Source organism: Mercenaria mercenaria, chromosome 3 (assembly GCF_021730395.1).
Source record: "Mercenaria mercenaria strain notata chromosome 3, MADL_Memer_1, whole genome shotgun sequence".
Lineage (NCBI taxonomy): Eukaryota > Metazoa > Mollusca > Bivalvia > Venerida > Veneridae > Mercenaria > Mercenaria mercenaria.
The window spans coordinates 65139304-65165340 of NC_069363.1; the positions used below are offsets into that span (position 1 = coordinate 65139304).

General features: G+C 34.5%; 1 protein-coding gene across 17 annotated transcripts in view; it reads right to left on the bottom strand.

Moving 5' to 3' along the window:
* LOC128555690 (receptor-type tyrosine-protein phosphatase delta-like) overlaps positions 1-26037 on the bottom strand; it is a 292697-nt gene that overhangs the window by 87770 nt on the left and 178890 nt on the right. For 13 of the 17 annotated variants that reach the window (XM_053538794.1, XM_053538807.1, XM_053538791.1 and 10 more), the window contains 4 exons: positions 21254-21289; positions 19692-19874; positions 18818-18928; positions 4141-4413 (listed from right to left, as the gene is read on the bottom strand). In XM_053538794.1, coding sequence (XP_053394769.1) covers positions 4141-4413; positions 18818-18928; positions 19692-19874; positions 21254-21289 — 603 coding nt within the window. Of the gene's footprint in view, positions 1-4140; positions 4414-18817; positions 18929-19691; positions 19878-21253; positions 21290-25069; positions 25100-26037 lie in introns of all 17 variants that reach the window. The other 4 variants (XM_053538796.1, XM_053538797.1, XM_053538798.1 and 1 more) reach the window with 4 other exon arrangements.

Below are 26037 nucleotides of genomic sequence, written 5' to 3' on the forward strand. Positions count from 1 at the left end.
TGCAAACTTTACTGGAAATTGTCTGTTTTCATAAAATTTTGACAATTATTACTGGTTAATATGGGAACTTTTAAACAACATGACAACTGTCTGCATCCAACACACAAGCATTAGAATGGCTTTACATGTACTATTTTTGTCTAAATGGTGAAAACTGAAACCCATAATTTATTCAAGTTTAGTTTTCAATGTCATTTTGTATGATTTAGAGGAATGATTTAGCAGACTTATCATGTTTACTTTGCAACAAACTCAAACTCATCCGCATAATGAAAATGTGTATATTGCATTTACTCATCATCAATCTTACTAACATGTACCCATTGTCTCACAGGTATAGGGAAAATTTGTTGCATATGCCCACTGTCAAACTTACCGGCATAGAGAAAATATATTGCATAATTATGTCTATCATCAAACTCAATAGCATTGAAAAAATGTGATGCACAAGCCCACCGTCAAAACTCAATGGCATAGAAACAAGAGCTATTGGAGGACAGCAACGCTCGACTATTCTACAGCCTTTTCACATGAATGAATATTAAAGTTGAAAAAGGGGCATAATTTTGTAAATTTGCAAAACAGGGTGATGGAACCTGTAAAATGCATATCAGCTCATGAAAATGGACAATTGTAAAAATGCAAAGAAGATTAATGGAATCTGTGCACTGCATGTCAGATCATCACAGTGAACAAGTATTGAAGTTTCAATCCATTTCCCATTAGTGGATACTGAGATACTAGCTTAAATATAAAACTTTAACCAAAGATTTCAACCGGTAATTTGTAAAAGGGGCATAATTTTGTAAAAAATCAAAATAGAGTTATGGAACCTGTGCAATGTAAGTCAGTTTATCACAGTGAACATCACAGTGAATAAGTGCGTGAAGTTTCAATCCATTCCTGCATGTGGTTACTGAGATACCAGCTTACATACAAAACCTTAACCAAATCGGCACACCAACACAGACATGGACACATGGGTGAGTCCAATAGTTCTTCCTATTCTTTAAATAGTCGAGCTGTAATTTATTTTTGATGTCAAGTAATAAAACAACTTACTGAAAGGTTTAGGGCTGTAGTCAAAACTATTAACCCTTATGGTCCTCTGGACCTAGGGTACATTGATTTGACTCAGACTGGCAAACCATTCAGTGTGAGAAAATTCTATCACAGAAATGCCAAAAATGTAAAATATGCTATATTCACTGAGAATAAATCGGTAGATCTGATTTACATAATTATACATTATAACTCTGACATTTTCAGTTTTGTAATAATAAAGTTATAATTTGTGTAGTTAAATAAAGTTATAATTTGTGTAGTTAAGTGGCTAGCTTAATAAAATTCGGTAACTTTGATGCATGGAATTGTGGAGGGAATAGACTAGCTTCTAGACTATGCTATATTATTTTTAAAATTTAAATGTTCAATATTAAGAATATAGCCAGTCTGCATCCTATGTCCAATATCATGATAATATTAGAATCTGAGTTCTCAGAGAAAATTTTTGTTAACATTGTTCACAAAGTTGTTTGTTCTAGTGCTTCAATATTTAATTTGCTTCCTATACATGACACTGAAATTTCTGAGGATTTTTTTTTAAATTTCTACCTCATATAATTTCTATGATTATTTTATGATGTTGGAAACTTATAATTCATTGTCACTTTTTTTTTTATGAAAAAGCTGATTATAAACTCAAACACACCATGTGATGTAGTGCTAATTGTTCCTATATATAGTGTATTGCTAAAACAAAATTCTGTTCATTTACCCTAAACATGCAATATTGTACTAACTCACATTACAACGATGCAACCATTTACAGAAGAGTAAGGTAAATAGTTATTTATCCGCCCACAAGCCAAAGTTTCACTGTTGGAAAGAATGCACTATATTTTTCAAATTCATTAAAGAATTTGCTACATGCATCATTCTATTCAATGTTTTTTGACTGCTTGTTGGACTATCAAGCATTCTGATGACACAAAACAATGCACACTTCCTACGGGGTGCATCCGGTAAAATGAATATATCTTACATGAAGACGTGATATATTTTTATGTAAAGCAAATGTGACAAATCCGGCATCGTGACTTTCTGAATGCTCTGCCTTCAAAGTCGACAGACTTCATTAGAACTAAAATGCAACAGGTGTATACAGATTCATTAAAGGAACACCTCTTCTTGATTGCAAATATTGAAGATTCTTTATGTCACAGAGATTGCTATGTTGCATTAATAGTATCATGCAAAAGGATTCTAGTCATATTTGTGACAAAAAGCAGCCACTTATCTAGCTACATAATATTCTTTTTAAACAAAACTGTTCCTGGAAGGCGTTTCAAAGGGTAAAAAGAGGCTTTTCTGAAGTGTTTTGACATATAGCCCTGGAAAGGGCATAAGAAAAACACCATTTCACATAAAGTTGAAAGAAAAATCCAGCAAAACAAGACTTTGCTGGTGAACAACTATGCAGCTTGATTTGGGTAACAGTATGACCACAATGCTTTGTTTACAGATGTTCGACCAGACCAAACATGTTAGCCATAGTAAACAATTTGGTTTTAAAGTTAAAAAATTCAAAACTTGAGCACAAAAGTTCACAAGGCATACCATGCCGATAACTGCACAAACATGACCATTATGAGTCGTATGAAAGTATCCAAATTATCGCAATACAAATGGATTTGGAGACGTTACAACAGAGGTCGTCCTTTTTGTGAACATAATTTTAGATTTGGAGGACTTAGCACTGACAGTGTAATTGCATTTTAATATTTTGTCAATTTGTTACAAGCTCTCGGTACAGTCATAATGACAGTCATTCCTGTTAGCAGAAGTTATTAATACCACAGAATCAAAATTTCAATTTGACTTGTTGAAGATTTTGGCGAGTGTTAATCACGCCCGCTGAGGAAAATAAAGGACATAAAATTGGAGTTTTCTCTGGAAATGAGCTCCCGGTAGGCCCCTGGTTTATATTGATTTATCATATTCACAATGTGTTTGGAGAGGTGTCATAATGTCCAAGGGACATAACTCACACTAGGAAAGCAATTAACAATGATTGGAACAATCCGGATTATGAGACGAGTTTTGAAAAGGAAATATTAACGTTACACGGTTAAAAATGGGCTATCTCATAAGCTCATGTTTTGTTTCTGCTATTGATTGCAAACTGCTATTGTACCAGTATACTGTTGTGACATTTGATGCAGAAATGTTTACCATTGCATATTACCTACTGAGGGAACTTTTTTTCACAGAAACTTTGGTTTACGCCCTTTTGCCATATGAAAACAGTGGCACTTAAAAATTCCGCTGCTCATTTTGGAATTCTGGGTAAAAAAATCAGCTTGACTCATCTGCTACGCCTGTTTATTCTTTCACTAATTTGTAAGTTAAGTGTTCCATATGGGCTTCAGAAATCAACCTTTTATTGACAAAACCAAATTTACATCCAACATAATCCTATTAACAGCAAGTTAGAGGTATTCTGGTAAAATTCTAGTTTTAACAGCTTCATATAAAATCGATGCAGTTTAGAGAAAACCATTCTAATGATTGCGAAGTGCCGGCTGATGAATATTTTACAGTATTTACTGCAATGGGAGACATCATATCGGAATACAAACAATTATTTCTTTTGTTTTACATTGTTTAGCAGAATTCAATACTGGAAAATGGGCTTAAAATGCAGAAATTTTATGAAAATATAAAATAAAATAATAAAATATTGAAAACCGTACATCTGACACTGTAGATAAAAATGTCTGTAAACTACTTTACGTGATTCATTTATAAGTATTATGTCATGCTGAGGGAAAAACTGACTGCACAAAACTTACATCAAAATGCGATGTTATGCACAATTGGTTATTTAAAGAAAGAAATAAAAAGAATTTTATACAAGTTCACTAAACAACATCAAAGGTGACATAACGTATATATTTTACATGCAGTTGTTCAGGTTATACTTGTACAAATATTCACAATTTCCCAATAGTTCAATTTACATGTGTCACAGTACAGGAGTTTTTTTTACAATACGTCAACTGGGTACAAATACGGGCATTTACGTATTATATGTCATTCGACTGCATTCGTAGAGTGTAAACTGTACAACAGTCTTACCTTTTACTCTGACCTGAACCACTGTTTCTATATTTCCTAGCTCAGACTGCGCTACACATGTATAGTTAGTAGATTCTCGCACCCCTGTTAGGTTTAGGACATTCCTCCCGAGTGGAGGATCATCCTTCGGGTTTATTTCCCAATATCCTTTTTGCCACTTCACAACTGGCATTGGAGAGCCAACGGCCATACAATCTATTGTTAAACTGGCATTTGGTTCAACTTCTATAACATCTGGTGGAGGAGTAGGAAAGTTAGGTGGGACCCTGCGTACTGAAAAATAAGAAATGATACAAATTACAAGGTATAATACTGAAGACATAGTTTCATTTGTTAAAATATGATTAGTTACAACAGGTCACAGAATTCTTGGTCTCAGCAATAACACGGAGATTGGAGACAAGTCTCAATACTGCAGGTGGCATCTGATTGGTTGAAAATGCACTCATCTTTTTTAAACTAACCAATGGCAAGTGTGTTTTCTTTGCGTTTAAATAACTTCAGGAGTCTATAGCACCTAATCAAACTGGACTTGTTAACATGATGAGTGAAGACAAGATCAACTTCCACAAGTTCCGCAATTTTGTAGTACTAAACAAATTTCAATTCTGGAACATGACCAGTGCTTTGGAATATACTGTTCATCTGGATTCAAAATGTGAGAGTAGCTCTGGGCCTGTGAAAAGTACAGTGTCATTTCAACCAGGAGGTCACATAACTGAGGCCTTGACCTCTGGCCCATTGACCTCATAGTCCATGGGAATCATCCAATGTCCATGGGCAATATGCCTGCAAAGTTTAAGGATCTTATATCATGGCATTCTCAAGACAGACTCAGTATTATCTATTAAAATTCAATGTGACCTTAACCTTTAGCAAAATGACCTCAAAATCAATTGGAGTTATATCCACTGTCCACAAGCCACGTGCCTGCCAATGTTTGAGGATCATATGTCAAAGCATTCTAAAGTTATTGAGTAGAAACTAAATCTCTAACAGACAGACAGACAGACAGAAAGATAACCAGCACCATCACAAAATACATCAGGTGTATAAAAACCACCAATAATACACTACCGCAATCACCATGCTTCAAACTTATTAGCTTTAGGCGACATTTTTTATTAATCCTTTATGCTTTGAGTAGGTGTAACAAATTATGTCTTCTGCCGTGTTTTAGTTAATCAGTTGAAGTAATTATCATGTAAATAATCGTCTGTGTTCAAGAAGGAATTCCCTGCATGCAGCTTCTTGCACACTTTGCATCTATAGAGAGAAAGTCTTGCCAATATAATTTTCGTTTTTGCCCTATCTCTCATCTCACCTAAGAAGCTATTTAAAACCTTTCTGTAAATTATCTAGACATCAGATTAATGTGAACAGTTCACCAATGTCAATTCTTCCTAGATCATTCTTCATTTTCAATTTTTTTTTAACATTTGAGATATTTTAGGTTTTCGAACTTCCCAGAGTCCTGTTTCACTTAATATATGGTTATCACGATTATCATAAAATCAATTGTCAGATTAAAAACACATATTTAACATTTTTCTATCTTATTAGTCAAGAAAGATTAACAGCAGAAATTTTCGAGCGTGCAGACATTATGATACAAGACTTCTCTCACGTAGATGTATATGGAACAGCTTCATCAAATCAGAAATCCTTCGGTAATGAACAAGAAACAAGAGGACCATGATGGTCCTGAATCGCTCACCTGTCCCCAAATGACCCAGTTTTGAACTGAGTATGACGTCGTTTTTTCTATTATTTGACATAGTGACCTAGTTTTTGAGCTCATGTGACCTAGTTTTGAACTTGACCTAGATATCATCAAGATAAAATTTCTGACCAATTTTCATGAAGATCCATTGAAAAATATGGCCTCTAGAGAGGTCACAAGGTTTTTCTATTATTTGACCTAATGACCTAGTTTTTGAAGGCACGTCAGGGGTGTAAAATTCCACTCGCCCGCTCGCATTGGCGAGTTTAAGTCTGGATAGGACGAGTGGATCTCGCTGTATACTCGACCGGTTGGGCGAGTGGTTTTTCCGTCGTAGCTTTAATGAAATTCAGAAATTACATATTGAAAAACGTCAACAAACTTTGAGAAAGTTCAGTTGCTACTTTGATTGACTGGAATTTACCCGCGAATCGTAAAGATATCAAAACGTCATGCCGGTAATTTTCCATTCTGAGAGCACGTGCGACCTATCGTAATATCAAATTTACATCTCCGTTATTTTTGTTTATCGACACGTACACAAAAATCGCGCGTAGTGCATTCATTTTTTAACATTATCGCTTCAATTTTTCAACATCGCTTGAGAAGTAATACAATTTGAATTCTACTAAGATTTCAATAAAATATCGACGGAAATGTAAGCAAATTTATAAGAAAACGGTCGAATTTTCATATAATCATCTGTTAAATTTCAAACAGCGCGATCTTAATTACTGATTTCTTTCTAAGAGTAAATAAGTGATACATACTATGGGCATAAAATTCGGACTTTTGACCAGAAAGAACAAAAAACAGAATTAAAAAATCTTAAATAATGAAAAAGCGGCAGTAATTTAAATACATTGAGTAAAACGATTTTTTTTGGTAAAAAGGTTTCTGTTAGTGCGGCGGAATAGGGTACGTGACCTCGTGGACGTAAATAGAAATGTGGTTTAAATGAATTTTTGTACATTTATTTTTTTTATATAAAATATCCTTCTCAAACGATGAGGACAAATAGGTCACATGGCGCGAAAACTGTAATATGACGTAATGCCATGACAATCTCGTGCAACAATACCGCTTTGATCTCCACTGAAGATGTCATGATACCGACACACTTCTTTTAGCTTTTTAAGAGGATGTTAATTGATGATGAATACAGGCCAATTACTTAGTTTATCAACAGAATAATTACCGATGATCGTCAACTTTTTTTTTCGTTTTCAAGACGGGTAGGTGGATGATGATTATTGTGTCCATATTTTTAGGACACTTTTCAAAATAATTATTTTTCGGGAAATAAGTCTTGAGAAAATGAAAATAACTGATGTTTAATACTTTCCTGACACTTTGGGAAACTACGGTAGGGGTTAGACTGTGATTACTTTTACTATCGATGCAGTTATTATGGAGAGCAACTTGATGGTGGAGATGACAAAATTAGTGAAAGAAAAATGTCTGGTGTGAAAAGGAAATTTAAGAGTAACAAAAATGAATAATCAAAAAGGAAACGTAGTGTACGAGCTATGTGTTATGTTTGAAATTTGCTTGTTGTACATAATACTCCTTCCATAAAACGTGACAGTATTAAAAATGTCAATTATTAGGGCGAGTGGCTGTCCACTAAGGGCGAGTAGATTTTACTAGCTACTAGTCCTGCAGGGCGAGTGGTGTGAAAAAGAATTTTACACCCCTGCACGTGACCCACGTTTTCGAACTTGACCTAGATATCATCGAGATGAACATTCTGACCAATTTTCATGAAAAATCCATTCAAAAATATGGCCTCTAGAGAGGTCACAAAGTTTTTCTATTTTTAGACCTACTGACCTAGTTTTTGACCGCAGTTGACCCAGTTTCAAACCTGACCTAGATATCATCAAGATGAACATTCAGACCAACTTTCATACAGATCCCATGAAAAATATGGCCTCTAGAGAGGTCACAAGGTTTTTCTATTATTTGACCTACTGACCTAGTTTTTGTCGGCACGTGACCCAGTTTCAAACTTGACCTAGATATCATCAAGGTGAATATTCTGACCAATTTTCATGAAGATCCATCCAAAAGTATGGCCTCTAGAGGTCACAAGGTTTTTCTATTTTTAGACCTACTGACCTAGTTTTTGACCGCAGTTGACCCAGTTTCAAACTTGACCTAGATATCATCAAGATGGACATTCTGACCAACTTTCATACAGATCCCATGAAAAATATGGCCTCTAGAGAGGTCACAAGGTTTTTTATTATTTGACCTACTGACCTAGTTTTTGTTGGCACATGACCCAGTTTCAAACTTTACCTAGATATTATCAAGGTGAACATTCTGACCAATAGTCATAAAGATCCATTCAAAAGTATGGCCTCTAGAGAGGTCACAAGAATTTTCTATTTTTAGACCTACTGACCTAGTTTTTGACCGCAGTTGACCCAGTTTCAAACTCGACCTAGGTATCATTAAGGTGAACATTCAGACCAACTTTCATACAGATCCCATGAAAAATATGGCCTCTAGAGAGGTCACAAGGTTTTTTTATTATTTAACCTACTGACCTAGTTTTTGTCGGCATGTGACCCAGTTTCGAACTTGACCTAGATATCATCAAGGTGAACATTCAGACCAACCTTCATACAGATCCCATGAAAAATATGGCCTCTAGAGAGGTCACAAGGTTTTTCTATTATTTGACCTACTGACCTAGTTTTTGACGGCACGTGACCCAGTTTCGAACTTGACCTAGATATCATCAAGATGAACATTCTGACTAATTTTCATGAAGATCCATAGAAAAATATGGCCTCTAGAGAGGTCACAAGGTTTTTCTATTTTTAGACCTACTGACCTAGTTTTGGACGGCACGTGACCCAGTTTCGAACTTGACCTAGATATCATCAAGATGAACATTCTGACCAATTTTCATAAAGATCCCATGAAAAATGTGACCTCTAGAGTGGTCACAAGCAAAAGTTTACGGACGCACGGACGACGGTTGCCACGCAATCACAAAAGCTCACCTTGTCACTTCGTGACAGGTGAGCTAAAAAAGCTTCCAGTTGAATCGATGATTCCTAGTCATTTTGCTGATTTAATTCAGAGATTTACCCGTCTAACTAACCATTCTTTCCTTATACGGAATGTTTTGGTACCTTGAAAAGTTCAAAGACACTAAATGCTAATGGTGTTTCATTTGCATTTATTTGGATCAATTTTAGAAATCTAAAGACTGCTAAAGTACAATACTACTATGATCAATGATATGGAAAGTAATACTGCCTAGACACTTGCCAGAATAATTGTATTAGTGTAAATGAATTTCCAAACTTTGTCATTTACCTGCATCTTAATATAACTTAAGTTTTTGTCAGGTTTAACATCACACCAAATCAACTACAGATCATTATGGGGACTTTCCAGCTTTTAATGGTGGAGGAAGACCCCAGGTGCTCCTTTAAACATTGTTTCAGGCATGAGCAGGCACCTGGGTAGAGCTATCAACCGTCTGCATGCCGGATTACGATCTCACAAGAATGGTATACCCCAAGTAAGGTTCCAAACAACAGCAGAAAGGGGTACCTAAGTGATTCGATTTCAACAACATTAACCACATGGCAACAGAGGGCCATTAAAATTTAATGTAACTGCGTAAAGACAGAATGGTAATGGACTTCTTGTACAAGATGTTTTTTTGAAAAAAAAAAAAAATACAGAAAAAAACAAGGAGCTGCGATTAATAAACGCTTGATGCCCCGGTGGCAACCTTGTCGATACAAAGCAACCTAAGTCCAAAACGAGGTCAAGGTCAAACTGAGGCCAGGTGTGTTTGAAGATGAGGAATGGTCACAGGTTACATCTGTAGAAGTATCAATTCATTCTTGTAAGCGGTATTGATGCTAGACGAAACGGTCCCATTTGGTTAACCAAGAGATGGCCCATATAAAGCAACCTAAGTCCAAAATGAGGTCAAGGTCAAGGTCAAACTGAGGTCAGGTGATGTTTGAAGATGAGGAATGGTCACAGGTTACATCTGTATTAGTATCAATTCATTCTTGTAAGTCTTGTAATTGAACATTCCATATATGGGAATCCCGTATTCTTTAATTGGACATTCATGTTTTTCTCATATGGATCCGTTCATTCATACTTAGCATAAATACGTTTCAACAGTTTATGTCAGTATTCAAAGTAAGGGATTGTCAAGGTCCAAAAGTATGTTTAAGGCGTAGGTTTTGGTCATACTTTCAGGAAACATACCTTTTATATGATACTCGTATATTAGACATATACGGGACCGTATACTCCCATATATGCACATATTTTTCGCAGTGATTGATGCTAGACGAAACGGTCACATTTGGTTAACCAAGAGATGGCCCATATAAAGCAACCTAAGTCCAAAATGAGGTCAATGTCAAACTGAGGTCAGGTGATGTTTGAAGATGAGGAATGGTCACAGGTTACATCTGCATTAGTATCAAGTCATTCTAGTAAGGGGTATTGATGCTAGACGAAATGGTCCCATTTGGTTAACCTTGTATGGACGGACGGAACAATCACTATATGCCTCCCGCATGCGTAGATGCTGGGGGCATAAAAAGGAATATCTTAAGGCTTATATAATTATTACTCACACAGACTTGATTTTCTACAATTTTGTAACTAAGTTTAAAACGTATTCTATCGTGTTTTTTACAAACAAACCTCATTCAAGCATTTATGTTTTACAATCTATAATAAAGATATAAACTGCAGTGTAAGCACTTGCGTATTTTTACGATTATTTTTTTTAATATTTTTTATGATTATTACACCTGTTTTTTTGCAGATAGATATGTTTTGCAAGGAAACAAATGTTCTTAATATATTCAACAGAAACCAGCAGACTAGAAACAAAGGTTTAACTTACTGTGAATAAAATGTAATTTTCTTTTATTTTCGTTTCCTCTTTTTTTTTATTACCTTGGAATGTTTTTGCAGGCTAATAATATTATAAGAAACACTCAAGTTGTTACAGCTTCTCAACTACTTTTGAATGTTAATATAGCATTCTGATAATGGTATGTCTCAATTAGATGAAAATTCTATTCAATATGAATGGATGCTAGTAATTTCGAGATGTTTTCTTTTATCATAATTACAGGACAGTCCTTAAAAGTATTATTTAATGAAATTCTACTCTGCGCAGCTTATATTATCATGGGAAAGTATCAGATAAAAGGAACAAAACAGTGGTTAAAAACTGAAGTAAAGGGGAGCGGTGGTCTAGTGGATAAGGTGTCAGCCGCTTGATCCAGGGGTCGTGGGTTCAAGCCCCACTGGGATCATGACCATGACTTTTCATATGACACCAGTACTGGTTTTTCCAGGAAGCGGACTCGAGAGTTGTTCCAATAAGCTTGAAGCTTTCATCACAATTGAGCTAAAACAAATTAGTATAAACTAAACTGAAGTAAATGAAGCAGAAAAGTACAGAATTGAACAGAACTGAACAGTTGCACAATATATAACTCTCCAAGTTCCAAGAACTTTACAAAGACCTAACAACATTGTTTATATCACAGAAGGTGGTGGGGTACCTTTTAATTCTATCTAGATAATGCTAATGGTATCAGATAAAGCAAGGAAATAGGGTTCTGGAGCTAGATAGCTCAGTGTTAACTGATATAAAGTACCTGCCAATTTCTTTTTTATCTGTTTCCAAAAATACAAACATAAACTCAGGTTTTTACAAAATAATGAGTGAAAACAGAGTCAATTGCAGATGTAGATGTTTTCTTTAGTGAATGCAACCACGACATGGGAAAAGGGCAGAAATCAACAGAACTGACTGTAGAAAATATCAAAATGTCTATGACAAATGAGACATATGAAGTGACTAGATGGATTTAACTGCACAGACAACACTAGTATATCATTATAGCAAGGGTCTATTAGATATGACCTTCAATCAACAGAAGGAATGAGATCAGAATGATTAGTCAATAAAGATCAGTCTGAAAAAGCATTAATGTAACTTACTTCCCCAACACTTACCAAGTGATAATTCAGGACAAGAAATACTAATGACTATACAGTCATGTTCCATATAAAATCTATGAAATTTTTTTGTTTTTGTTAGGTTTAACGTCACACCAACTCATTCAAGGTCAAATGGCGACTTTCCCCACGTGCCCCTCTGTGTATTATTTCATCACGGTCTGGCACCTGGGTAGAACCACCGACCTTCCATAGGCCAGCTTGATGGCTTCCTCACATTTTTTTTTGACTGACTGATGTTTACACACTAATGTCTTGTTTTTTTGGCGTTTTTTTCCTTTTTTATTTCCATTTGGGTTCCTTTAATTATCTCTATTGATTATTTGCTAGAAAACAACCAATGTTTAAACAATAAACATGTTTGATGTACACACAACCTACAGACAACCAGACCACCTTGGCACGAAATCTACAGGTTTTTTGCAGCCATGCATGACTTCAAAAACATCATCTTTATCACTGGCCGCCATCTTTATATGTCTCTCAGTTTGCTGGCATTTGATTGGATGAAACAGGTGCTATCTACCATTGATCAACCGATATAAAACATCTAAATCTCACTAACAGCCTTAAATCTGAGAAAATCTACCGAAAATAATGCATCAAACTTGCCAATCATCTAGTTTTGACTAATCTATAAATATTCTTTTGTCAATTAGTGTTTTCCACCCGTTCCTTATTTCCCAGAGAAACCTTCCTCGCCATGGAAAAGCATTGATGAAAACATCAGTTTGTATGTTGACTTTTTTATATTTATAGTGATAGCTTATCCACAAGTTTTATGGCATAGCGATACCATCTAAGATATCCAGAGATACTGATAGTATAAAACATCCCAGGGTTCAGAGCGGTGTAAGATCAGAGCAGCCTAAATCCATGAATTTCTTCAGTACTCCATGATCAGTCTCTCCTTGCCAAGAAATTCTGGATTATCATCAGTATAAAGGAAATGCCCTGCTGGGGGAGAAATGTTATTTCCAAAAAAATATCAAAAGTTAAAATATATGCAGCACTTTAAAACCAAGAACCAAGCCTGCTTTTAAATAGGTCAGAAGTTTTTGTATCACTGAGGAAACATAAGGAAAATCAAAAAAAAAATTGCACATAAATGTTGTTGAAAGTTTTTTTTGTTTTGTTTTTATTTCCCAGTCACACTGCTATAGTTTTGGCCATATGGTAACTTCTAAGCTTTATATGGTGGAAGAAGGCAAGCATTATTTCAGGCCAAAACAAGTTATGAGCATGGCTGGAAATCACACCATTGAGAAATCAATAACCAAAATAACTTGACCATGGAGACCCCTGATATTGAAGGTGCATAATGCTTTATGGTAGTTCAGCATGTCTGGATCAAAATAAAAAATTTTCTACAATGTAAAATTCGATTAAACCCCGATTTTTCGAAACTTTAGAATATATTTAGAAAACCTGGCGAATTAAAAAGATAGGGTCCAGTGCTTGAGTTTTTGCTAGATTGATACGAGGAATTTGGACCTCACACAAGTTTTCATAATGGGAAAAATCACAAATCACTAAGGGAAAATCACAAAATCCATTACGTTATAGGAAATAAATTTTTTTCAATATTGTAGATTTGAATGACTGTACTCAAATGTTGTAAATAATCATATCGTCTATAATATGGTTAAATGTATATATCCATGTGCTTGTTTTGGAAATATTTGCCCATTTTTAAACTGATCCGCATATTTCAAGCTAATTTTCAGACATGAACTGGAATTACTTAACATGTTAAACTTTCTAATATCATATTTTATCTTAGATAGTAATGTTGCCATTGACATTAATTAATGAGTTTCGTTTCTGCATGCCTAGTCCGGGCTTTATTGTTATATGGATAAATGATGTTATGCCATTACTTCTGCTGAACTACCGGTACCTTAAACTCCTTTACATTAGAACCTCAAAGAAGTTTTAAGATATATATATATTTCTTATACTTATGGTAAGAATATTGACTATTTTTGAATGTCTGACTTGCATTTTGTGAATATTACTAGAAATTCAAATGCTTATTAATAATTCAAACCATTAAGTTCTACCTACAAGTCTAACCTTTGATCGAGTATCTATTATATGATGACTAATAGATATTTCACATTCTGAGAAATTCCAGTTCTATTGTAGCTAATACTGACATTGATTGATAAAGGAACAAACTACACAGGTAGGGTACTACACAGGTAGGGTACTCTTTAGTGCGTGCTCATCAAATCCCATTACTAATTTCACTTATCCTCTTTCCATTTTAGTTCAGTCTCCACCAGTTCAGACAAGATTAAATAATATAAAACATAACTAGATGATAAAATGTAAAATTAGGACCGCTGGAAACATATCATAATGCAGGCAATAACACAAATCGCTGATCAAGTTTGATCAAGTACATTATGAACATTTTTTGCCAACTTGTATAAAATACTGCAAGAAGAATCTATGGTCGGTTATCGATATAGAATGCTGAAAACAAATTTTCACACAGATTTTCATATCTATTGGAATTAATAATATAAAAGCCGATAAATATTTCATTTGGAAAACTATTCCAAACAGTTACGTGACACAGCAGTAGTACGTTTCCTTCTCACCATTCTCCTGGCGCTATCTGAGAAACGTGTCAGTTACCACGTCAGTTACCGTGTCAGTTACCGCCTGCTCTGTCTTCACATTAACTTATCTGCAGACGTTATAAAACATGCATGCCTTCTTCACTTTCTGTTTACAAATCTACTGAAATTCTCAAGTCAATTACCATAACATTATACACCTCTTCGCATTGCAGGTTTTTCAGCTTTTATTTCACTTCTCAAAAAAAAAGCACAAAATGCTTATCAACTATTCCTCTACTTCGTGAATTTTTTTTAACACTTACTGCATTAATTTTTTTCCTCTTAAACATAATGTTCTTGTGATTGCAAAACCTGTGCGCCACTATTTACGTGATACCTTCTTTGCATAAATTTTCCATTTGAAAATTGCATACTTTTAGTATTTTTGAGGGTTTTATTTTTTTTTGTTTTTAAATTTGATTATTTCAAGGCTAGTAACATAAAACTGAGTATATTCAAGCTATTATGTTGAAAGGGATTTCCTGTTGTGTTTAAGAGCACATTATTATCAAATTTTCTTCTTTTCATTTAGGTTTTACAGTTTTTCATCAGCCTGATTTTCTGGTGAGCCAGCATTGAAAGTACCGTAATTTAATATACAGCTCCACTGATAACTTATTTTTAAAAAAGTAAATTATTTGGCTGCCCAGGTAAAGTTGGGAAAAAATAAGGTGGTTAATTAAGATAAAAAAACTTCTTGTATATTTATACAGATCATGAAATTCTGATTTGTTTACTGACTGTCAGTATGATATAGGATTGACACTGCTAGGTAAACATCAGTCAGAATAAAGCACCTGCTATAATTACACTGTAATTGATGAAAATGACATCTTGAAAGAAAGAAAGCAAAACTCCTCCTTAATTGTGAAATATGTACCACAAACTTCATGTTAATGGAAAAATAATTATTGCTGCTTCAAGATGTTGTTTTTTGTATTATTCAAAATCTTGTGTTTTGTTTACCCCCCACCCCCACTCCCCCACACACAACGTATTTGAACACCTATTCATTAACCTTTTCCCTGCTCAGGCACGTGTCCAGGTGGGGGGCCAGGGGGCCCGGGGCCCCCCCAGCTGGCTGGCTAGTTACGATTTTTATCACTATGGGCCCCTCAGTTAACAAATTTATACACCAGGGCAACTGGCATGATTTGACAGCAATACACAGACTAAAGAGCCATAAAACCGTGTCCAGTAGTGGAAATTAGCCCCAGGCATGTCACAGGTAAAAGTTTATCTGTGCATGCTTCATTGATCGCTTGATCGGTACTTGATTGGGTAGTGGAGAAACTATTATGTTTTTTACTCTTTGGAAGTGTTATAAAATGATCAGAACATTGTTGGTTTTGTTAAGTAAATCTTAAAATGAATCTGAAAATTGAAATATTATGATGGTTGTATTTTGTTTTTACGTTAAGGCACATTCCCCAAATTTATTAAATTGATAGATATTTATCCTATCTTTTTATTTTACAACAATTATGAATCTGAAACTACTGTATCAATTTTACTCTTTTGGGTCCAGTAACCTTACTTACAACTCTCATAGTTTTAAAAGTAGTTTCTCAGTAAATCTTACAAAACGCATATAAAACTCGGTACTTATGAGGGGTTTTATACATAAAAATATCATTTACTAATATGTGCTGTGATGTTATAGTTTGTACACTCAAAGAAGTATAAAATACACATCTCTTTATTTTTTATAGATCTTTGGTACAGTTAAGAGTTCAATGTCATTTGAAATCTATGATGTAAATAGTAATTGTCATAATACGTCATTTGTTTTGTTAGAAATCTAAAAACATTTGGCCATTTTGCAATTAGGATACCCTTAATAATTAGACTAGCCCTTAGACTGATAATTACGATATTTCTATGATTTTTTTTCTTTTTTATGTTCAAAGAGACAAAAGCCAGTCTATTCTAGAGATTTTCTAGGAGGACTGATGTTAAAATTGTAATATTGGACATAGTATATAGACTGACTCAGTTCACTACATGAAATCATAAAAATGTGAAAAAAAGAGAGCTAGTCTACTTAATAATTATCTGGAAACGTCAACATTTTTTTTTCAACTGGGTATCATTCAGAAAAATAAGTCCATACACTGTCACTGTACAATCATACATACATTGAAAAGGCTTGATGAAATGATTAAAAAGTAGACTTTTCCTTAAATATATGGTACATTCATGCATCCTTAAAGGTGTTTCAGGTAGCAGGAAAATGCATCTATTCATGTGCCATATTAAAAAATTTTCGCAATCGGGAGGGGATACCCCTCCCGAACCCACCCCCAGGTTGGGCCCCCCCAGCAAACAAATCCTGCACACGGGCCTGCTGCTGTATTTCTACAAGGCAGTCCGAAAGACAGCTATATCCCTCGCCACTGTTATGGATAGTGAAAGGGTTGATGGTAATGGAAACATTGACGTTGTTAAGTATATTTTATAGTCCATGTATGAAGACATCAATGAATTTGAAAATCCTTCAAGGGGTTTAGCAGATACAGAGTGGACACAAAATGGAAGGCTTAAACGTTTGACCTTGAGTTGTGACCTTGACCTTGAACTGACATGGCTGATTCCTGAGTTCTGCACACTGTCTTGATGAGTTGATCATTTGACCCAAGTTTCATGAAAATCCTTCAAGGGGTTTAGGAGATACAGAGCGGACACAAAATGGAAGGCTCAAACATCTTTGAGTTGTGACCTGGACCTTGAGCCAACATGGCTGACTCATAATAGGAGATACAGAGTGGACACAAAATGTTACAGACAGACAGATGGACTATTCTGTCATTCAATTTGGTAAGTATCATCTAATATTTGAAGTGTTGTTCACTGAAAATTTACTGACCGAATAGCAATAGCGAACGCCCATGATCAGCCTGAATGGACGTGCAGGCCCTGCATGGATGTGCAGGCTGATCTTGGTTTGTACTGGTTGCAAAGGCAAAATCATTTGCAGCCAGCAGTCTAAAGGTTAAAACTCAAGGCACTGAAGTAAATTATCTATTTACAAGGGTATTTGCTGAAAAAATAATTCAGCAGTGTGTAAGTGACGTTTACGGCCTCCATGAACATTTCAAACTGCTACATCTTTTTCAATAGGGGTTCAATTTTGAAAATTCTTTCAGCATTATGAATGGTTATACAATGACTTGTATTTATAAACTTATTACCCTTTATAGCAACAACCAATAACTTTTGGAAAGTCTCGACAGGTGTAAGTAGTGGAGTTTCATAAGAATTTTGGTTTTGGGTTTATTAGCACCAGTTTTTCAACAGTATTTCAGTTATGTAACAGTGGGCAGTTAACCTGTCAAGAGTTCCTGCCAGTATTTATTAGTCCTCCACAAGTAACTGCCAAGTTCTACACATGAAGAAGAGGTGAAGGACAAAATGACTTTAGACATAATGACTTTTAACATATCGTCACAGAGAACATACTCTTTGCCCTTGGATCAAACTCATGACCCCGCGATCCACAGATGTGTGCTTTCTCGATTAAACTAAGCTGGCGGGCAAGTTTCATAAGAATTAGATTAAATAATGAGATCTGATGCAAATGAAATGTCAAGGTTTCACTTTTTATGTTTAAGTGGCTTAAACTTCCTGTAAGTTTAATGTCAAAAGAATATTTTATTAAAGGGCAGACCTAATACACCGATTTATTCCTCTAATAAAATGCCTTAAGAAAACAAATATTGTTCAACAAAATTTCTAAAATTTCTGTAATTTGACAAATGATTCAACAACCCTACAGAAGCCCCATTTTTATCAGTTTAAGATAACATATAATGAACACCAGCTGTCTAGACTCTAGTTTTAATCTTCCTGTATTTTTTTTTACATTTTTCAACGTATGGATCATTTTTCACATTAAGTTTGAGAGAATCGGATTAAATTGAAAGAAATGTAAAATAGGATGCCAAGAAAAGTTTATGACTTCAAGTGCAATTTCTCATCAATTATATGTAGTTACTGTTAATTTGAACAATTTCCCTTAACTTCTCAAGTTTTGTATCTACAGTAAAATGAAATGTTTTATTGTCTCTTTTTCCTTATTTCACTTTTTCCACAAGTCTCTTCTTGTCACTTAACTTTCTACAAATTACATACTTAAGCCTGCAAATTATTTTTGAAATACTTAACTTCTAAGTTATTTTTATGTCCATTTAATATTTCAACTGATTTAATACATTAGGGCCATTTTATTCTGTTATTCCTCACTGTCTTCTTTCATATATATATCTGTTAACATTATTAATGAAGTTACCTTTAACATAAAGCATAGCTGCCGAGGAGTAAGCCACGCCCACTTCGTTCTCAGCTACGCACTCGTACTTCCCATGGTCCCTTTCCTGGGTCCTCTCAATTACCAGAGTACCTGCAAACATGCCAAATTTTTCATGAGCAAAGGGAAATAAATCTTTTGAAAAATATACCTTTTAGCCACAGGATTACATTGCCCTTTTAAAAGTGCACTTGTGTGGTGTAAGGGAAACAACTGTGGAAACATTTTGATATAGTTTTAGCCAAAGTTATTTCCCTTGTGTTAAATGACAAGAAAAGACACACCGATAGCAATATTATCAATTTCATCATCCATACTTCTGAGCAGACTTGGAAAGAATAATGAATTAAAATAGCCCTTCAAAATAAATGCAAGTTTTTAGATTACAAAGGTATTAAGAAATTCTGAAAATGTGTATTAAAATCTTTTTGTTTTCACTAAACTCAAAAGAATATTCTTTGAAAGGAATGTATGATATTTTTCTATAATCTACACCAATGTTCTGAGCAGTTTTATTTTCGCTGGTTAATTTCTTTGAACAAAAGGAATGCCAACAATGTTGTTTTGCAAGTCAAAGCAACAGAAATACTTGACTAAACTGAGCAGATTTGTAAAATGGTATTATCTAGGTGCTGCAGATGTCTGGGGTTCATTTGATAGTACAGTTTAATGTACAATTTAATGTCAATTCCAGCTCATTTACAAGCAAATCCAGTTTTGCCAGGATCATTACATCTAGAACCCACAGACGCTTCAATTCTGAAATTTCAAAAGCCCGAACAAAGTATCTTAACTTAAGTTTTTGACGCGGACTTGCTACCCATTCAGGACAATTTAACATTCTTGTTTATACTACCATCATGATCCACTTTTATTCTAGGGTCTCCAGTTTCAAGGGGTAGATTGTCCTTCAACCAGTAGATAGTGGGTGGGTCCATGTTTTCTGCTCGTGCGGAGCACACTAATGTAGCTGTCTGTTCTTTTTCCACGTTCTTCAGACTCGGATTTTCAGTAATCCTGGGGTAGCCCTGGAGATCATCTACTAACAGAAAAAAACAATATGTACAATAATAATAATAATACATCATGTACTTTGTAAAAATCTGTTGTTTTTTTTAAAATATAAACATAGTAGCTTAACTGAAATTAAACAGACAGATTTTCATACTTCTCTATTAAGATTCAAATTATATTACAAACGCTAAATGAATGCCTATATTCCACAAAGTACTAAATATATAATATTTCAATATTTCACAAATTATGTAGTAAAAATATTATACATTATTTTGACAAGTATCAAAGAAATAACAGAAGCGTAATAAATGACCAAAACACTGCAACTGGTTTCTTTTTCAATGTTTTCTTGCCAGATTTGTGCACACTTTATGCATCGTCTAACACTTGAGATTAGCTCATGCTCTCAGTTTTCGCAGCAAATAAAATATTGCTCATTTTTGTCCTCCAAGGATTTTCTTTTCATGGAATTCAAATCAAGTTCAATCTTTTATGAGAATCAAGGGATGCATACTATGTGGATATATTTCTTCCTTTATTTCAAATCAATACTAAACCTATCAAATGATTCATACATTCTAGTGAATTAAAGCGAAGCATGAATTCCACAAAAGACAATCCCGCATTTTATTGTATATTGCATGTTGTGTCGCAAGCAGTCTTAAATTGCAAAAGCGCAGTAACTTCACTGTCGGTAAGCGTTGTGCCGGCGACTGCCTTTACCAAAAATATTATAAAAAAGTGTTTCCCCAAGACAGTGTTACATGCAGAAAAAGAAACAGTTACATCCATTACCATTAAAATGTGTCCAGATTGTAGAATTTTGAAAAAGTATTTTTTAGAACTATTTCCTACTACAGAAAGTGGAAATATCGTAAAATTAGACAGGGTACAGATTTTTTTGGAGGGTCCACTTTAAATTTCCACATAAAGAGGACTACAGTGAAATATTGCCAACTGTAACAAGTCATTATATATCATTGATTTTTCTAAGGATTTCTATGATCACAATACCAGTGTTTTTGATCAAATAAAATGTGATTTTAAATATGCATGACACTGGTACATTTAGCAAACCATTACATTTCAACAGAACATCTTTTCAGTGACTCAATCCGATGAAAAATTCTCAAGTTTACTTATACAAATTGCAAATACGATTACTAAAAGATTATCCAGGACACATTTTAAGTGCAGGTTTGTCCGTTTTGGTCACAGAGTTTCTACAAGGTAAGGGAATGAAGGTCATAATTATAAGAATAATAAAAAAAAAAGATATATATATCAAATTGTCTAACAGAGGTAGGTGGAGGTGGGATTACCAAATAAACACGAGCAATGGGTGGTCCTAAGAGGCAGGGGTTCAATAAAGGGGGATTGGGGTGAAATATATCACGTTACCTTTGTAAACTAACTTCCAATCAGGATTATGGCCTTCTGAAAATTCATGCAATAAATCTTTTCTTTAACGAAAAAAAAACACTCGTCTAGAAAAATTTCACACAATTAGTTATTTCTATAAGAGCTATACTTCTATACACACATATATCCTTGAAAACAACAAGATAAAGGCCTAAAAAACTGTTTGTTTCCGGTATTCTGACCTACCCTGAAAATCTGCCACGACCCTAAATGTTTTTATGGTGTTGGTATTTTTTTCTCTTGATATTTTTGCTACTTTTTTTATACCTTTCAAGGGAAGTTGCTCTTTCTTCATTGTAAAAAGAAATTCAAAAAAAAAATAAAAAAATTCCTACCAACCCTTATTTTTTTGGGGGCATGTTACCGGAAACAAACAATATTTTTTTAGGCCTAAGGGATGGATGGCAAAAATCCATCAATCTTTCATATACATTGCCCAAAAGGCAAATTAGTTAGTATTAGTCTATGGCATAAACAGACTGCCCATATCACTCACATGACCTGTATCGCTCACCTGACCAAATTCTTACCACACATGACTTAGTACCAAATATGACCCAGATCTCATTAAATCAAACACTCTGACCATGCTTAATACAGAACCTGTTAATTAAGTTTTTAATGCCTTGACCTAGTGACCTAGTTTTCTGATCCTAGACAACCAAGTTTTGTTTTTGACCTCAGCGACATTTCTTAAATGACAGTCACGAGATCAGATAGAAGATGACTGTGGCCTTCTGGCAAGCTTACATTTTTCTTTTATATAACCTTGTTTTTGACCTTGTTGACCTAGCTTTTAACTCAAAGAACCTAGTTTTCAAATTTGACCTAGATTTCACGAAAACCAACATTCTGACCTAGTTTCATATAGATCAGGTAGACAATATGACATATATTAACAAGGTTTTTCATTGATTTGACCTAGTGACCAACTTTTTGATCCCTGATGACTCAGTTTCAACCTCTACCTAGAAATGATAGAAAGAAACATTCAGACCCAGTTTCATTACAGATCACATACAAAATATGGCATATAGATTGTTAACAAGGTTTATCAATGATTTGGCCTAGTGACCTAGTTTCTGATTCAAGAAGACCTGATTTTGAACTTCCCTGAGATTTTGTTGAGGCAAACATTCTGACCAAGTTTCATAAAGATTGACCCGCAATTATGTTCTCAAAAGTGTTAACAGTTGAACTGTTGATGATGCATGACACATGATGATGACAGACAATGGACATTGGGGTATCACAATAGCACACCTTGAGCACTTTGTACTCTGGTAAGCAAAAAAAACTAACTGGCTTTGTGAAGTATGACTCTTCAGAATTAAAATATAAACAAAAACATCTTCAAACAGATCAGTGATAATGCACAGGATAAAAAACTGGAAAACATGAAATCAGTAAAACCAAGAGGTTTGACGGGTTAAGGTAAAACACAAGCATTCAAATGGACAGTGAGGTTTCTGCACCATCAGCATAGCAGCAGCTTATTGCAGGCTGGCATCACCCTTTGTGCAGTCCCTTCATCTTGTTAGTAATAATGTGCATTTTGAAACCATATAGGAGTGAAGAAATATAACTCTTTTGTAACTACAGCAAAGTTTTACCAGATTAGTTTCCCTTATATTGGGCCAACTCTTCAAGAACAATTCTACACATAACAAGAGATTACTGCCCTTAAGTAGTTTGATCATTTTTTTAAGTCGACTTAAAAAATACAGAAAAAATGTACATGTGTATATTCAATGAAATTTCGTTGATCTCCTCACATCTAAAATTTAATTTAGTCTGTCTACAATAGGGTGAGACAATATAATATATAACAAATATAAATTCTGTTTCATTTCATACAGAAAACTGGAATTTAATTCGATTACTGTCATTTTAAGTGAGATTTTGATCTAATTACCAGAAAACAATCTACAATTATATTACCTTATAAAGACTAACATCTGAAATTGTCTGGACTTCATGTTAATAAAATTGTATGAAAAGTTAAAGTTTTGAAGTTTTAACAAGAGCTGTCTGTAAGACAGCATGCTTGAGTTTTCTCAGTGCTTGACTCTGAATTAGAGCTTTGCCAGTAAAAGGGACTTAACTCAATCAAATATATAATCAAGAGTTACGGGGATTGTTTCTTCTGGTGTAGCCTTTGATATTAAATAACTACTTTAAGTTTCAAGTCAATAGCTTTAAATGTAGCAGATACTGGATGTTATATAAAACTTTAATCAAACAATTCTAAGTTAAAAAGGGGCACAACTCTATCAAAATTCATACCAGAGTTATGGGGATTGTTTCTCCTTGTGTAGATTTTGATAGTAAATAACTATTTTAAGTTTCAAGTCAAAAGATTTGATAGTAACAGAGATATTTGGACTTTATCAAAAACTGGAACCAAAAAATTCTAAGTTAAAAAGGGGCATTACTCTATCAAAATTCAAATCAAAGTTATGGGGATTGTTTCTACTGCTGTAGACATTGATAGTAAATAACTATTTTAAGTTTCAAGTCAATTACTTTGATATTAACAAAGATATTTGTCTTTATCAAAAACTTTAACCAACGGTGACGCCTGTGCCTGGGTGAGTGCAATAGCATACATGTCATACGTCCCGGATTGTCCCGGAAATCACATACTCGTCCCGGTGTCCCGGACAGTGTTGAAATGTCCCGGAAAATTAAAAATACAGAAAACAAAAATAACCCACCCAAAAACTAGTTTGTTTAGTCTATAAATTGTTGAATTTTACATTAATAAAACACAGTAAACAGTCCCTAGTGTCACATTGTTTATTCCTAATTATCCGATAATCAGTTTTATGCCCTCGAGCGGGACACATCTTGATTAAGCCAGCTCCGATCAACACTCATATTGAACGCGCCCTGCAATCTTTTGATGACCCAGATTAATTTACAGTCAGCTATTTTGAAGACCCTGATTATGAATTGACAAAATTATGCAATCAGTAACAGTTTTATGATAATTTAATATTAGGAACAATAGCCGAAAATCTCGTTGTTTTTAGCACGTAGGCGGTGAAGCTACATGCAGCCATGATTGGAAGAAATGGCTGAAAACGGTCAATTAAGCGATAATTATTTTAAAAGGTTGTAATTTTTTAAAATGTAGATTGATTGTCACACATATTCTAAATTAAACTTTTGACTATTGAATGCCTTTGCCGGCCAATCCATGAAAATTGACACAACCCGAAATATTTTATATCGATTTTATCTACAAGATTTATTTTATTCCTTTGAGGATTCCATTTTATTAATGATTAGATAAACGTTTAAGCTTTATAATGATACCAAATAAGCTGGATTCTAAATCACGATGACCAGGTTAATTCTTCGTATGTAGCAATTCTCCTAATTCAGTTCACCTTGTGAACGCAACCAATTCACGTGCCGAACTATAGACGTGAATTACCCTATTTACCTCCCTTAGAAAGCTAGACGACATTTGCAGCAAATTATTCCTAGGTGAGGGAACAATGTTTATTTCCGGAAACTCATGCAATTTTATGATATTTATGCATGAAACAGACGAATACTAATGTCACGGTGTATGTCCCGGGCAAAGAGCAAAAATCCCGGAAATTTTAACTCAGAATCCCGGAAATGTCCTGAAAAATTATGGCATGTATGGCAATAGTTCTACTTTTTCCTCAAAAAGTCGAGCTAAAAAAGCAGTGATAGTTAGTAACAGGCAACAAGCTGTATTAAAATATTAGTCTGAATATAAACAGAAGTCAAATATGGTTGCAAGAATCAGAAACTCACCCTTTTTTCTCATTACACCTGGACTTAGCCCTATAATATGCAAATTACAATTTCAGGAAGCAAATATCTAAATAGAATTCAATTAAATCTTAATCTATTCTTTACAAATTCCTTAAATCTTCTTAATTTTTTAACTCCTGTACCCTAATAGCCTCATATGGCTACTGTGATTGTTACTGTGTTGACCCTTGACTGTACTATCAATATCAGAGGCCAAATCAGATCTTCCCAAGGAGACAGACGGACAGACAGACAGAGTGACATAAACCGCAGCCCAACCCAGCAAAAAAAAAAACAACTTAAAATTATCTTTTGCTTTTCTTTTAAAGAAAACGTCATGACGTCATGACAAGGTATTTTCAAAACTGGTGAAATCTTTTAGCATAACCTCTATACTTCTATTTTTACATTCTGAAAGAGAGCGGAGCTCAAATTGATACAATAAACTGTGACAGGTTGATATCTCGGAGACACTATAATCACATAGTGTTAAGTTATTTTGTGCTTTACTGTCACCTTTGCACATTTCCCTACTGTGATCAATGAAAACCTCAACCAGAAAAGAAATATTTCCTTTACGGTGATGGGGGACATTAGCGATGCGGACATTAGTGGTCAAAGCAAAGCTTTACAAGATGATGCATATTTCATGATAATGTGATCTCAGCAGACAGAAATGATACACAGGCATTCAGTATACAATTACTGGTGTTTTTTTCCCCCAGGAATTCTTAATGATGGTCCAAATATGTTTAATTTCACTGTTATACCCTTTTTTTTGAGTTATGTCTGTCTGCGTCCCTAACATTTACCCTGCTAAATTTCTAAAATGGACTGGTCCATCATTCAATTTGGGCAATACCATTTATTATTAGAAATGGGGTGTTCATTGAAAATTTACTAACTGAATAGCGAAGAGTGTAGACCAAGATCACCTTGCACGGATGAGTAGGCTGATCTTGGTCTGC